General features: G+C 42.2%; 1 protein-coding gene across 1 annotated transcript; it reads left to right on the top strand.

Moving 5' to 3' along the window:
- The first annotated feature begins 1,918 nt into the window (after positions 1 to 1,918).
- LOC125014605 (C-Jun-amino-terminal kinase-interacting protein 1-like) lies at positions 1,919 to 16,649 on the top strand. Its single transcript, XM_047595827.1, has 12 exons — positions 1,919 to 2,331; positions 4,279 to 4,354; positions 5,599 to 6,180; positions 8,242 to 8,745; positions 10,047 to 10,280; positions 11,035 to 11,110; positions 11,204 to 11,370; positions 11,981 to 12,084; positions 12,374 to 12,484; positions 12,736 to 12,806; positions 12,909 to 13,007; positions 14,415 to 16,649. The coding sequence occupies exons 1-12, from the start codon at positions 2,260 to 2,262 to the stop codon at positions 14,485 to 14,487; spliced, it is 2,169 nt and encodes a 722-aa protein (XP_047451783.1). The 5' UTR covers positions 1,919 to 2,259; the 3' UTR covers positions 14,488 to 16,649.
- Positions 16,650 to 16,897: the final 248 nt, after the last annotated feature.

The following is a 16,897-nucleotide window of genomic DNA, read 5'->3' as shown; positions in this document are numbered from 1 at the left end:
TGATTTTAATTACGCTTACTAAAAAAAATAAATAATAAGAGAGTAAGACAATCTAAAAAAATGTTATTTTAATTCAACTTTTAATTAAAGTTACAGATCCTGTAACTTAAAAGTTGATGACTTTTAAAATTGTTAATATTGTAAACTAAAACCCAGACTCTGAATCTATTAGAACCTAAACTCTGTAGAACCCAAACTCTTTAGAACCTTAAGTTATTAATCGACTGATTTCTCAAGAACCTGAAATCGTTAGAACCTGAATTTATTAGAACCCAAACTCTTTAGAACCTAAAATCGTTAAAACCTGAATTCTCGAGAACATGGACTTAATAGAACCCCAACTCATTAGAACCTGTCCATGTCGGGTTCTTTCTGCTCTTTGTGGACCCCCCCTCCTCCTCCCCCTAACGGGGGCCTCATGGATATTTATTTGTTTTCTATTGTACAAAAAAGAGTTTATTTTCATTAAAATTGCTGATGAAATTGTGATTGAACGAGAGTTCATGGTGTCATTTCTCTTCTTTGACAACAGATTTACACACATTACACCACTGCGCTCCTACATAAGCTAAGCTAAGCTAAGCTAAGCTAAGCTAACTGATGCTAACCAATGCTAGTGTCCAAGAAAGAACTAATAAAATATAAGGGGGAGGTTCCTCCAGGAACTGATGAACACACACTTCAGTTTGAGAAGATTTCCAGAGTTCTGAGAACAAATTTATTTCAGCATCAGGAGGTGAGAACTAAATTTACTGAAAACGTTATGAAACGTTCGTTAAATTAAATGTTATAATTTAAATTATTATTGTCTGAGAGAAAAATCCTCAGTTAAAAAAAAAAATAAAAAATGGACAATGACCTGGTCCAACATGGCGGCCTCCGTCCCTGACGTCCTGATGTTCTTCTCTGATGTTTCTGCAGCTTCGCTGTAAAACATTTGATTCATAGAAAAACATTCAACTGTGTTTTATTGATTTATTTAATGAAAACGAGTCCACGTGGATAAATGCTAGAAAGGACTACTAGCTAAAGGTAAGATGCTAATGCTAAGTTAGCTCATAGTTCAAATCGCTAGAGTAGCATGTAGCATCAAAGTGCTAAAGCTAACAAAAACTATCAAATGACTAATTTAACTGAAATATTTGACTATTTTTTGGACGACTGGTTTAATCTTATTCATGCAAACTGACTGACTGGTTTGATGGATGAAATAATTGTTTTTAATAGTTGTTAATTGACTGACTGGTTTTAGGTTTATTATCTTAACTGAATTTAACTAAACAACTTTATTGGCTGACTGTTTTTGGTTTGCTAGATGATCTTTAACTTGACTGACTGGATGTTGGATGGATGGATAAATAAATAAAGACTGGTTTGCTGACTGACTCATTTTGTATGTGATTTGTTGGTTTAACCATTAACTGACCGACTGGTTCTTGTTTCGCTAAGTGATCTTTAACTTGACTGACTGCTGAGTGATTTGTGTTATTGACTGACTGGCTTGTTGTTGCACTAGTGGACTGACTGGATGATAAATAAATAAACGACTGGTTTGCTGATTGTTTTTATTCATCATTCATTGGTTCAGTCTTTTTCTGACCGGCTGGTTCTCAGTTTACTGACTGTTTTACTGACTGTTGCCTTTGTGTCTCCATGTTAGTGTCTAATCTAATCAGTGTGTGTGTGTGTGTTTCTATCTGTGTCACTGAAACACACACGCGTCCTCACAGGGATAGAGAGTCACACAGAGAGGACCTCACAGCCTCATGAAAGCACCACACACACACACTCTGTGTTTATTAGCTCCACTGAAAACACCTCAGGCAGATCAGCTGATGATGTCATGCCCCGCTCTGATTGGCCGACCCTGACTTCCTCCTCCTCCTCCTCTTCCTCCTTCCATCTGCTCTCCTCTGCAGCCAGGAACATGATGCTGAGGATGAGGAGGGTGATGATGATGATGGTGATGATGGTGATGTGACACCGTGGCCGACCAATCAGCAGGGATACAGGAAGAGGAAGGGGCGTGGCCACATCAGCTCGGAGCTGATCGATGCTGAGGAGACAGAGGAGGAGGAAGAGGAGGAAGAAGAAGAAGAAGAAGGGGACGAGTAGGGAGGTAGAGGAGGGTGGGGGAGGCCTAGTCCGAGCCGAGGAGCTCCTTCATAAAGGAGGAGGAAGAGGAGGAGCAGGAGGAGGAGGAGGAGGAAGAGGAGGAGGAGGTGGGAGGAAGAGGAGGAAGCGTCAACCTCAGCTGTCATGGATAAATATCGACCAAAGAGGCCGACCACCCTGGCTCTGTTCCCACAGCTGCCACAAGCTGGAACCCAGGTAGGAAAGACGGGGGTCCGGCTCAGACCGGGGGTCCGACGAGGGGTGGATCCCCCGGATAACCTGGTCTCTGGGGGTACTGGGTGGATCTGGTGGATGGACCTGATCTAGGTGGGTGCTGGTGTGTCTCCTGGGTGGATGGACCTGGTCTCTGTGGGTGCTGGGTGGATCTGGTGGATGGACCTGGTCTAGGTGGGTGCTGGTGCGTCTCCTGGGTGGATGGACCTGGTCTCTGTGGGTGCAGGTCTAAAAATAATAAAATGACGACAAACTCTATTCACCTGCATCTCAAATAGTTTTTACTAGAAACCAGCTGCTCCTTTTAATCTCATTTACATTGTGAATTTAAATTCAGCTCCACAGACTAATTAAGATGCTGGATAATTAACCTTCAGGCAGAAAAGCTTTAATTTCTTCACTTTAATCAGTTAATTATGATTCTAAATTCTAATTTATTTTTGTTATTTCTGTGGTTTAACAAACTCCAGATTTAGGAGCATAACAGCTTCCATATGTTTAGCTTTAAGATGCTAGTTAAGCTAAAATAATTTACATTTCAGATCTGGTTTGTTTGCCACAGTTAATACTGAGGAGGAGTCTAAAAGCTAACTAGCTTAGCGCTAGCATAGCGACTGTACTACGGCTAGGCTAGTTTAGCTACGGTTTAGCTAAAGTGAGGAATATATTCTACCCAGAGGGTTTTCATTTAATTTAGTTATAGGTTTGTTGCTCTGATGTTGAAGCTGCTGAGTTTTAGTCACATAAATAAAACAAAAACTAAACCTTCATTTGCTAAGAAACAAAATACAGCAACAGATAAATCTGTAAAAGCTAATTAGGAAGGAAGGAAGGAAGGAAGGAAGGAAGGACTCATTGTGTGTTCAAACTAACCAAAGGATTGAGGTGATATGGGTCCAGAACCACCTCCACATGTGGACTGACACCAGATCTGTGTTCACATCTGGACCCGATGCTGATGTGAACGGATCTAATCTGATTTGTTTTTGTTGTGAGGATGACGAGGAAACAGCTGATCTCTGCAGCCTCCTCTCTGTTTGCTTTAGCATTAGCATTAGCAGCTAGCGGTGGATTATTCAGACGGTGTGATCTTCATCTTCATCATCATCTTCCTCATCGTCATCTGAACCTGAACGTTTTTAGGATGAAACAGGACGGATCCGTTTTACTGGTCCACGTCAGGGAGCTCACGCACCGTTACCGTAGCAACAGACCAGGGAGAGCGAATGCATGATGGGATGTCGGTGTGAGTCAGCGTGTCTGTGTGTAGTTCCTTCCTGGCAGTGATGTCATCAGAGCGAGACAGAGGCTTATTTATTTATTTGGGAACAGAAACGAGACGGTTGTTTGTTCTGAGTATAAAACAGCATCACATCATAGAATAAAACAGACACTAAAACACACCAACACAAAGTACAACAGAGGAGAATTAACAATACTCAAATGATGTAAAGCCTAAATGAATCATATTTAGTTGCAATTGCTTTTTGATTCGAGTTGTCAGATATTGAAGAGATCATTTGAAAGTCATTTGGTTTTTGTTTTATCTCTAATGTAAAAGAAAACCAGAATACAGGTGAATAATTTAATGCAGAGACATTTTATACGCTCACAGAGTCAATATTTTCCTGAGATCTGGACAAAATGTACAGTTTACATCAATGTCCCTCATCAATGTGTTTTTATATAAAGATTCTTACGGTAAAATCTCTTTGACCTTATTAGTTAAACTAAACTTCATAGGTTCAATAGTCAAACTTTATTCCAACAAATGTTCCCACAAAGGTCCAAGAAATAAAGAAGAAGGTTTGTTTTATATAAACGAATAAAGCTTAAGAAGAAAATGATGATGCATGATGGGAAATCTGTGGCTCTGCTCTGATCTCACAGCTGATTGGTTTAAAACGTCTCTTGTCTCTGTTTGTCCAGGACTCCATCAACAACAACTCACTAGGAAAGAAGGAAAGCTGGAAGGACTCACACTCTTCCTCCCCTCACATCACAGGTATGAACACATGAAGTGAAGCTACAGCTAGTAGAGCTCCCCCTGGTGGCTGGAGGCCGCAGTAGTTCTTCAAGTGTCAATTTGTTTGAATAAATTTCGTTTTAGTTTGTTATTTGACGCTATAGAAACAGGATGTGACATAATGGTGATGCCAGTAAAGAGTTTAAATTGTAGAGTTGTATAAATCAGTTCGTTCAGCTGGTGGAGGTAGAGCCGATTATTAATGAAAGGAAAACACCAGTGAGTCTAGAGGAAGTGTGGGCGGGGCATCGATATTATGGCTCCGCCCCCAGACTGTACTGATGAAACTCTGGCGCCGCTCGTACCGTCGGGAAAATAGCGTCAGTTTGAACCAATGACAGGAAGTGGAGACGTGGCGTCCATATTTATATACGGTCTCCAGCAGAGGAGTCAAACTGGTTTTAGTTCGGGGACCAGATACAGTTCATTTCAAATAGATAAACCTATACTAACGTATAGTAACTCTAGATTTCCTCAGATAATAACTCAGATTTTCCATTTGTCTTAGTGCAAAGAAGAACAAGAAAATTAGGAGAATGTTGAAATTTAATAAATTATCCTTAAAAGTTTATTTTTCTTGAAAATAAGAACAATTATAGTAATTAAGCCTCATGTCTGTCTGCTGTCTGGTCCTGGTTTGTCTAGTCCTAGTCTGTCTGGTCCTGGTCTCAGTGTTGTGTTCTGGTCACTTCTCTGAATGAACCAGTGGATAAATTAGAGATAAAAGTTATTTTCACTGAAATCTTTCAGTCTTCTACGTAATTTTGTCACTTTTCTTGGCCCAGATTCAACCTTCTGCTTTACGTTTTACTCCTGCGGTCGATAGTATCAAACGATGAATGAAACAGAACATTTAAAGTTATTTTCACAGCAGTTTTGGATCTGTTGGTCAATTCAAACAGGTTCCTGGTTTTAATTAAGTTTAATTATGTTTTTATTTGTATTTTTGTCTCTTATAGTGTTTTTATTAACTTATTTAACGTATTGATTATTAAAGCTACTCAGCAGGAAGGGACCAGACCCCTCTGTTGGTTCATTTATAGTCTGTTTTTCTGTGAATTATCAGACTCTGATTTGGTTTTGCCTTGTTTCCGTCTCACGTTTAGAAATGAACGTTTACGTCAGAATCAAACTCAGAGTTCTCTCCTCCAGGATCAGCTCTGATAATCCCTCGTGTTCTTGTCGTATTCTCAATACTGAAGCTTTTGTTTGTGTGCCTTAAGGAGATCTAACGCCTCCAGACGTCCAGCCCAAAGCTGAGGACAAAGTCCGTCCCGGCACGCAACGCCGGCCGGCGCCAAAACCCCCGAATGGATCCAACAGCAGCAGCAGAGCCACGGGTCAGAGCTCCGCCTCCAACCCAGACACCAGAGCTCGACACGGGGAAAGACCGGCGTCCTCCATGACGCCCAGGAGCCAACGGAGAGCAGCCGCAGGAGCAGGAGGAGGAGGAAGAGGAGGACGAGGAGGAAGGGGAGGACGAGGAGGAGGAGCCGCAACAATGAGAGAGAGGAGCCAGGGGGAGGTGAGGGGGAAGGATGGAGGCACGGACAGAAGAGGAGGACGACTGTGTGAGGAGTCCAGGACCAAGGACAGAAACAAAGCAGCAAACGGGCCGAGAGGCCGAGGAAGAGGAGGAGGAGGAGGAGGAGGAGGAGGTGCTAGAGGAGGCAACAGAGGAGGAAGAGGAGGAGGCGTCAAGACAAACAGCATTCCCTCCAACCAGGAGGAGGTCTATCTGCCCGCCATGGTCGTCCCACGCACACCTGTGGCCCCCAGGAACCAGGAGAAGAACCAGGACCAAGGTGAGGAACTTTATTTATTTTTTATTATTCATCACAAAATAATCTGAGAATAATCTGAGAACATGACACGGGAGCAACGTCAGGTTAGTGGAAGGAAAGAATTAGCTTAGCATTAGGCTAATATTAGGGTAACTTCATGGTAATAAAGGAAAAGTTCGGGTCTTATAGGGCAACAATGGTTCAATGTTTGGGTATTTCCCTGCAAGTATTTGGTTTAAATAAATTATAGATTCAAACTAGCTTCATCATGTTTACTTTAGAATAAAAGGTTTGTGTTAGTGTCACGCTGTTTGTTAATTAAAGGTTAAATAAGTGTAAAGTCACAGGAATGTGAATATCAGTGTAATTTTAACGGTGCATTTGTTTGTACATTCGGTCAGCTTTTTATATAAGGATAGTGTTGTGTATGTAATGTTAATATGTTTGGGAATAGAAAGATATTTCTTTGAATTCATCCGTCTCTGTTTTTGCGTTGATGAAATATTTGTTGTTCATATTTTAATTGAGTCTGAGAGGAATGTGTCTAATGACTGAGTTTATACGTGGAACAAGCGACTCTAAAGCTTCTAATACGATAATCTCGTTGTGTAATGTGTGAAATACACAGCCTGGCCAAATAAGAGCTCCTCCCCCTCTGGTCTGTGGGTGGAGCTCCTCCCCTCTAGTCTGTGGGCGGAGCTCCTCCCCTCTAGTCAGTGGGCGGAGCTCCTCCAGCTTTGACTCCATTGTTTCAATAAGAAGCTTCTCCAATGTCTCCAGGTTTCTTCCATCCAGTGTTTTTAGTTCAGATCTTGTGTTGATGATGTCAGAGTCTGAGTCTCCAGCTCATCCCAAACATTCTCTCTGGGTTCAGGTCTGGACTCTGGTCTGGTCTCATGCTCCCTGAACCTCTTTCACTATCTGAGCCCCTTGAATCCTGGCGGTGTCGTCTTGGAATATGTCAGTAGCATCAGGGAAATGAAAACCAGTGGTTCCCAAGTTTTTCCAACTCAGGGCCCACTTTTAAGTCTCAAAAATTTCCACGGCTCATCTCCAACCCCTTAAATTCGGAGGCCATATACATGCGTTTTCATTATACTTCTTTTTAATTATTATTGAAGATTGAACGTGAAGGACTGAACTGAATACAGGAGAAACATGTTGGAAGCTCCACAGTCGCCACCAAAGCATCTGGAACATGTGACGACACCTTCACTGCTACAGTTCTGAAGGAGCTGTCCATCAGCACCACACACATCAATCATACACGGAGCTGTCCATCAGCACCACACACATCAATCATACACGGAGCTGTCCATCAGCACCACACAGACACACACACACACACATCAATCATTCACGGAGCTGTCCATCAGCACCACACACATCAATCATACACGGAGCTGTCCATCAGCACCACACAGACACACACACACACACATCAATCATTCGCGGAGCTGTCCATCAGCACCACACAGACATCAGAAATCACAGGCAAGGAGCTGTAACAGGCTAATTAACAAATGATTCATAAATAACGGGATCCTTCAACAGTAGATAAATGCATTCTCATATATAAGAATCTGACATCCAATGTCAGATCCAAACAAAGTCCAATTATCAAAAGAAGCAGGAAGAAAATCGATAGGCTGACAAATAAACACAAACCCTATATAAAGCTCTGGTCTGACCAGATGAAACTTCAATTTAAGCAAAAGCAACAACATCAAAGAGACAAAATTAAAGCATTGCACTCTCACTTATGGCTGTTTCCTGTTAAAATAAAAACTGCAGGGGATCATATTAAGATGTCATGGTGTTGATGTTTGACAGAACACGCACAAAACCCAAATATCAGATGAAATGACCTGGCAGCCCACCAGGGGGACGTGGAGAATCACTGATCTAAAAGGTTGTGGAATAAATGAGAAGCTCCTCATTAAAGAAGTTGTTGGATACCAGCTGAAAGATAATCACACTGTTTATCCACCAGGAGGCTTCTACCTATTTGATCGGTTAAATCCAGATGGAGACTTTTAGTGTCATTCTCAAACTCTTTGGAAACTTATTTTGTTTTCTCAGGCCAAAACCATGACAGGACCCAGGAGAACCCCCCCGTCCTCTCCCGGTCCAGCAGCGAGGGGGGGTCCAACAGGATGTCGCTCAGCTCAGACACCGAGGGCCCCCCACCAGGGCCCCTGCATCCATCTCTGTCCCAACGGACCAACCCAGACATCAGTGAGGAAGAGGGGGAGGGAGACGTGACTCCCTGTGTGAACGTCCAGAATGGTCCGAGCCGGCGCCACAACACGGGTACGGACCAAACCAAGTCAGAGGTCGACGCAGGGGGGGACCGAGGCGACCGGGACACTCAGACTGTACCAAAGAGTGAGTCTGCAGCTGGTCTGAGCTATGACTCTGTTAAATACACTCTGGTGGTGGATGAGCACGCTCAGCTGGAGCTGGTCAACCTCAAGGACTGTCTGCACAGTTACAACGAGCACAACGACGACAGCGACACAGAAACCGTCTATCAGTCAGCCAACGAGGAGGAGGACCCGGAGTATGAGGAGGCCAGAGAGCAAGGTGATCAGAATTTAAAAAATATATACATGTTTATCCCAGAGGGGCAATTAGGAGGGCAAAGACTAGCACATTAGAAAAGCAAGAGAAGAAATTCACAAAGGTGAGAGGATAAGAGCAGCAGAATGTGTGCAATGACAGTGGTTTCTGCAGAAGTAAAGTAAAGTAAAGTAAAGTAAGGGATGATAAGGTAGATTCATACGAGAATAAAATCTTTATTAGGTTGTACAATAAAGTGAGGTGTTTTTTTGTTTGTTTTTCTGTTTGTTTGTTTTTTTCTTGCTAATTCCTTGTACAGAAAGGTACCTTTGGAAAAAACATGGTGAAATATTTCCTTGGGGAGTTACATCTGTGCAATATGGATTAAATATCCAGATTTTTATGGATTGTATAATGTGCACAGTGGAAGAATTTGAAGATTTATGGACAAAATAAAATGTCCAAAGGTTGAATTGTGTGTAGATTGCCTCCTGTAGTGGATTCAGTAGTATTTTGTGGTAGTAAACACTTTGGGTGCTTTGGTTTTGCAGCTGATTGTTTTATTATCTTCTGGGTCCTTTAGAGTCTATGTACATGATTCTCCATCAACCATGAACCACATGGAGACTTATCTGACAGACTCTTAGCCCCGTTCCTCTATATGCATGGTCCTAAACCTCCATCTAGTGGACTAATGGTGGCACAACAGATAATCCCACTTGTAGCGAAAGTTAGCTTAGCATTGATATGTAGCATATCTTGGTGACTGGTTTCCCTGGGGAGTTGCGTGCGTGAACAATATGGTGGAAATATTAATATTCTAAAGGATTCTATGAATTCTTTTTCTTTATTTGCCCAATAAGGTCATTTTGTTTGTTTGTTTATTTATTTATTTTGAACATTCAAAAGAAAAGAAATGGATCAAATGCATGTACAAATTGAAAAAGAAACAAAGACAGAAAAATCAATATCGTAACATTAATTGCTACAACCATATTTAATTAATTTATATTTAATTTAAATTTCATCATTCTGAGATTTATAATCACATTATTTGATTTAATTAAAAAATAAAGTTTATTTCCAATATTAAAACAGGGCGTGTGGATTAAATGTATGTGGTTTAAATGATCTTAATAAAGGTTTTATAGGGCGTATATAGAGTTGAGTGTCATCTGCATATGGATATATAGAATATATCTGTCACTGAAATCAAATAAAAAGAGCAACAAGTAGAGGACCCAGTACTAAACCCTGTGGAACACCACTAACATGAGAACGTTTTAGAGCACCAGTTTAAACTTTTCCTTGTTTTCTGCCCCAAGAAAGGAGGAAAGAGGCGGAGGCGAAAAAGAGGAGGGAGGAGGACGTGAAGAAGAGGCGGGAGGAGGAGGTGAAGAGGAGGAGGGAAGTTGTGGCGAGGGTTTGCAAACAGCCGAAGGTGACGTCAGCTACGACTTCAGAGGAGGACGAGTGTAATGGAGGAAGGGCCGTGGCTCCGAGGAGCAGGAAGTTTCTCAATCTGTTCGCCAACAACAGCAGCCACTACAGCTCCACAGGTTAGTTTATCCTCAGTGACATCAAATCAGGCTGAAGATATTCACACGTCGTAGTAGATGTTAATTAAATATGTTTGTGACCCTCATTCATTGGAATATGGATGTGATAATTCTAAGAAAAGAGATGGGAGTTACTACTTGAGAAAAATTAGTTAAAAATATTTTTTTGAAACTAATTGTTAGAGATGGAAATAATCAAATATGTACCAGCGCCCCCTGCCTTCCAGCAGTGGTGGTGAACTGTTGGATGCACTGAGCTTCATAAGATTTCAGTATCAGGAGGAATTATGTTTCTCACTCTATAATGGCTTCTGGGTTTTGTATAATTACAGAGTCTTAAGTTCCAGTATTTATATACATTAGTGTAAATTTACATAAAAAGATTTTTCCTGTGTGTTTGTATAAAACAAAAACGCAACATTCAAGCTGTAGATTGTGACATTAAATAAGTAGAATGGGAGGTGGAGCCCTCAACTATCAGGCTCCTCTCCTGTGGAACCAGATCCCAGTTTGGGTTCTGGAGGCAGACACAGTCTCTACTTTTAAGATCAGGACTAAGACTTTTTAACCTTTAGTTAAAAGTCAGGACTGGACTTAACTGTACTTAAGTCTGCACCAACCTCCTATCCTCTACTTTCTTATTTCTTTTCTATTCCTAGTCATGTCACTGTGCTACTCCTGCTCCATTTTGTAAAGCATCTTGAGATGTTTTATAAATAAAACTGGACTGAATTAACGTGGGTGCTGTGTTCAGGTGCCGGCTCGTTCGGGGTGTTCTCCTGCGTTCTGGACGGCGTGGAGAGGCAGCAGAGCCACAGAGCCGCCTTCAGGTCGACAACCGTGAATAAGAACTAGACGATAAAACACGACCAGGAAGCACATGACGCTGAGGTCCGAGGTCTCTGTTCTCTGTCTGGTTTCAGGTTCGTCCCCCGTCATGCGGACGAGCTGAACCTGGAGATGGACGACCCGGTCTTAATCCTGGACCAGTCTGAGGATCTGTGGTGTCAGGGCTACAACATGAGGACCGGAGCTACCGGCATCTTCCCGGTCTTCTACGCCGTCAGGGTGCCCAAAGACTTTAACCAAGGTACGCTGCAACAGACTGGACAGCTAACAGCTAGCCTCAGCTAGCCTCAGCTAGCCTCAGCTTTGAATCTATCAGTCATCATGTCAGAATTTATTCTTCAGTCCGAATATAGTTTTTATTTCCTACTGGGGTCCTTTAGAGTCTGTCCACATGATTCTATTTAAACTATGAACCACATGGAGACTGGACTCATAGAATCTGAACCTTTAGTCTCCATCTAGTGGTCTGATGGTGCCACTACAGATGATAAACCATGCAGCCATCTTGTAGTGAAAGTTAGCTTCGTATTGCTATGTAGGATATAGCCTTGGTGGCTGTTATCTTAGCATTGCTATGTAGCATGTAGCCTTGGTGGCTGGTAGCTTAGCATTGCTATGTAGCATGTAGCCTTGGTGGCTGGTAGCTTAGCATTGCTATGTAGCATGTAGCCTTGGTGGCTGGGGTCCTGGGGAGTTCCATGTGTAAATCTCCATCTTCTTCTGGATCGTATAATGAGCTCAATGGTAGAATGTGATGACGTCCAGGAGAAATAAAATGTCCAAAGGTTGAATTGTGACCAGGTCCTGGTTTATTTTGTGTTAATTTGTGTCTCTGTTATTTCTTCTTCCAGTCCAGAAAGACAGTCTCACGGAGCAGTTCCTGGTTCGATTTCTGGGTTCAGTTCAGGTTCCCATCCACAGAGGCAACGATGTTCTATGTGCTGCGATGCAGAAGGTACAGATTAAATGAACCCTGAACAGGTCTCTCATCGAAACACTGATTCAGACACTTGTCAACATCATCACATTAGAAACATGAGGACACTTGTTCTTCTTCATGGTTCCTAATAAACCAGGTCAGAGGGGGACCTTGTAGACCACATTAGACCCTGATTAGACCTGACAATGTTTCCTGGATCTTCTCTGATTGGCTCAATGAAAACCACATGACAATAAACCTCACTGAGAGGAGCCAGGAACCACGTTACCAGATATTGTGACCGACTGGTTCTTTGTGTTGACAGGTGGCGTGTAACAGGCGGTCAGCAGGTCAGCCTCCGTCAGCCTGTGTGCTGGAGGTCAGCGTTAGGGGGGTGAAGATCAGCGTCCAGGACCAGTGTCACTCTGCTCATAGAGTACGTCAACATCGTTTTACCTCCTACAGAAATGTTAAGACTAACCCTCCAGAGTCTATTAGTCCAGTACAGAGAAACATTTAAGTCTTCTGTGCTCCAGGTGAAGCTCGTCTCATAAAGACCATGCACTGACTGATTTAACCGCTGGAGCTTCTAATATATATTAAAGAACATCTGTGGTTTCCTTATTCATTCCCTTCTGGTTTGCGTTAATATTCTGAGATAACGTCCTCTTGTCTCATCTCCTTCAGGGTGACCAGTGTTTCCATTTCTTCCAGCTGAAGAACATCTCATTCTGTGGCTGTCATCCAAAACACAGCAAGTGAGTTCCCCACCTTTATCTGCATGAAAATTAAACTTGCTTTCAGCGATGTGAAGCTCCTCAGGTCTCCAGCAGTAAATACGTGTCGTCTCTTCACTGCAGATACTTCGGTTTCATCACCAAACATCCCGACCAGCAGCGCTTCGCCTGCCACGTCCTGATGTCAGAGACAACGCTGCATCCTCTGGCCGAGTCTGTCGGGTAAGAGGCTTTAGGGGTTCATTCTCTGGAGAACATGACAGTCTGGGTCTGAATCCTGGTCAGGCCTCGTTAGAAAGTCAGAATCATCCCAAATATGAAGACACACAAGCAGTTGACACACAAAGACTTCCCTGCAAATCCCTGCAGAAAGACAAAAAATACAAAGAGACACAAAACACAAAACTCCATAACAAGTCGATACAGACAAAACTACAAAGAGATAAACACAACAACAATCAGTATCAGAATATTTATCCCCGAAGGATAATCAGGACTGTCTAACGACAGTTAGAAAGATGTGTAAATCAGTTGCAAAGAGACAAAACAACTACAGAGAGAAAGAAAACCGTATGAAGAGACAAGTCCATAAGGCAAACAGACAGATGATCAACTACACAGAGACACAAAACTACTATGAACAGACACAAAAGTACTGCAAAATCTTGGTTTCTAAATTCTGGTGGGGCCATGCATTGAAATCTTATAATACAATCCAGAAATACCACAATCAATTGCACCTGACGACAAAATTGTAGCTGAATGAAGCCATCACAAAAATAATCAATCAGATGACATATACTATCAAGATCTTACTAAAAACCATAACCTGACACCAATAAAAAACACAAGGCACCACTCATGGTGTGAACAGCGCACATCCAATACACAGCAATCAATACACAAACCCATCACACACAATATACCACAGACAAACAGCAATTTCAGAACCACACACTGGTGGAAATCTCCACACATGTATCATCAGTTATATACAAACTCCATTATCAATTCTATTTAGATAAAAAGTAAATTCGCCTTTTAGATGAGGTCCCTGTTAACCAGGTTTTCCTCTTAAACTTCTCCTGGTTGAATGTCCTAGTTTTTTCTTTTCCCTCTTGAGAAATGTTTGAATCCTCCGGTCGATGTGCTCACAAACCTTTTATCTCCAAATTAAATGTGAATTAGCTACGGGTATGCTATCTTGCTACTTTAGCTGAGCTAGCGAGACCTGTCCAGTCCCTGCCCCCTGCTTCAAATCAGCCAATGAGAATCTCTCCGGGGCCCTGAACCCAAACTGAAGTGTGCGCTGTACACGCAGCAGTTCACCAGACCACACCACTATAGACCAGGACCATCGGGGCTGAGCTGCACTGAGACGAGGCACAATTCATTGAGGACAAAGTTTATGACTTATTAACTTATGTGCAAAAACATTTTGGACACGGGATAACTTATAAAAGCTGAAAATCGACTGCAAAGAAGCAAAAACAACAGAGACATATTTCAGCTGCAGAGAGACACAGAACAACAGAAAATGAGAGACAAACTGATCAGCTGATTGACCGTCTTCCGAGATGATTTGACTTCGTAGACTCTGACCTGAATCTTTGTGTTGGTTTCCTCCAGGAGGGCGTTCCAGCAGTACTACAAGGAGCACATGAGCTACTCCTGTCCCACCGAGGACATCTTCATCGAGTGACGCCGCCCGATACCCCCCCCACTACGAACTCACTATGTGCATGTAAGCCTGGTCTTACACCACCCTCTGCACCTCCCATATATCTTCTTCTTTGCATGGTGGATCTCTTTTCTTTTCTCAGCTGTGTCCACTGATACAGTTTCTCCTTCCTGAGGCCACGGGCCGATACAGATAAGGATGGAGAGGATCACATGACTCCACCAAAAATGTCTAATATTGATGCATTAATCTGCAAAAAAAAAAGATATTTATATGTACGTAGAGATGAATATTTGATATAAAACCACAGAGACAACCTTCAGGATGACTTACACAGTAATTACACTTTCTAAAAACTGGGTTAAATCTGGATCTGAAACATTATGACACCAGGAAGAAGCGTTGTGGCGTCAAGATAATTCAATGCTCCAAAGATTTTAAATGACATTAAATGCTGCAGCTGAAACAAATAAATATGGATAAATGGATAAAGATCAACTAGTGGTGCTAAATGCTAACTAGCATATCTTAGCTTAGCTTAGCTTAGCTTAGCAGAGTGGTGCAGAGAAAAGCTTCCAGGCACAGAGAAGATTTTATTTAATTAACTAGATTTTAAATCAAATATTTAATCAGAGAACTTTATTAAACTTAGAGTCAGTCTGTGACTTTTAAACTGAGCAACGTTTTTAAACCTTCAGACGCTTCAAACTTCAGTTTTCTTGCCCGTGTAATTACTGTGCTCTGAGGAATGAAGTTCATTTAATCCGTTTGTGAAACTGCTCTGATGAATCCTCGGTTTGATTCGTGGAGCTCAGCCAGGTTGACTCTGAGTCCGTCCTGTAGCCGCGGAGATGATGGTTCAGAGATCACAGTTATATACGCAAGACACTACACAACTACACTTGACCAAAGACACACACAAAACGTCGGCTGCAATGAGGCAAAATCCACGATAAAAGTACAAAACCTGCTGTAAAAGAGACACCGAACAGCTGCAAAGAGACATGAAACAACTACAGAAACACAAAAAGCAGAAAGAATCACTTTAACAAATGAAACATTCGTGGTCTCTGCAGGATGAATCCTAGAGGACACATCATGGAGGCTCCAGGGTCCTGGGCTCCAGACATAACACACAGAGACAGGAACGTCTTCAGAAATGGACGTATGTCCGGTGCTGAGGACCCTGGAGGTTCTATGATGTGTCCTCAGGGATTCATCCTGCAGAGACCATGAACCTTTCATTTGTTAAAGTGATTCTTTCTGTCATTGAAAGACGCAAAGACGTGAGTCTGAGCTCCGGGAACTTAAATTAAAATGAAATATTTATTTAACTTTTAAATTTAAACTCTTACATGTTTAAGTTGTGTAGCTACTAGCTGTCAAAGGGCCCAGGAGACACTGGACGTCTGGTTTGGGATTATTTGAAAAAGGTTGTGAATTTGTTTGGAGACTTGAATGGTGCATAGATCTGAAGAAGAATGAGGAGCTAAATGCAGCTGCTCATGTAATCGATTAAATTAACTGCATTCGTTCAACCTAAATTAAAAAAGTTTATTTCTGATGCAACTTCCTAGAGAAAGAATTATGAGGTGGTGAAAACTCTGGCAGCACCTGTAGGATAAGATGTACTGAAAATAAGAGTTTCCTTCTGGAACTGGTCTGAAGTTAAGATCAGAGGAAAGAATCTTCTTCTTATTTAAAAACGTTTCCTGCAGTTTTAAAGTTTTTACATAAAAACCAAACTCGTTTCTTTGCACAGATTCTAAACGTTTCTGCTAGAATGAGTCTGAGCCGAAGACTCCAAGACAATCTGCTGCTGCCTCGTTTCTCTTTCTGCTGCTCTTCTCCGTTTTCCTTCGTTCTCTGTGACGCCGTAAAGTCCAGACCAGACCAGACCAGACCAGATCCATGATGGGAGCGAGGTGGTTCACTGTGCACTCATCTAACACTACGTCACTTTTTCTGTTCCGGTTCTTGTTTCCGTCTCCGGCTCAAATCCACGACCAAAGATCAGGATGTTTGAGAGCGTTGGTTTCTGTTGGAGTTAAACAGATTCGTTTTGATGCTGAAGCTCCAGTCGAGACTTTTTAGGACAGTTTCTGACACGATGACGTCTAAAGATTATTTAAATCTAAAATCTAAGCTGAGATAAACTGATCTGGACTGAACATGTTTCTACAAGACGCTTCCTCCTAATGTTCTGCTCTAAAGGTCTGGAGGAGAGTTTAGCTTTTTATCAGCTGAAGGTCACATGACTAGAGTCTGGCGATGTCTCACATAGACCTGGACTAGGACCTGGACTAGGACCTGGACTAGGACCTGGACCTGGACCTGGACCTGGAGTTGAACCTGGACTTGAACCTGGACCTGGACCTAGACCTGGACCTGGACCTGGAGGACCCTGTTCTGATGGTTCTCTGATGATCCA

Source organism: Mugil cephalus, chromosome 10 (assembly GCF_022458985.1).
Source record: "Mugil cephalus isolate CIBA_MC_2020 chromosome 10, CIBA_Mcephalus_1.1, whole genome shotgun sequence".
Taxonomy (NCBI): domain Eukaryota; kingdom Metazoa; phylum Chordata; class Actinopteri; order Mugiliformes; family Mugilidae; genus Mugil; species Mugil cephalus.
Note: the sequence above shows the minus strand (reverse complement) of the source record. Positions and strands in the feature narration are given on the sequence as shown.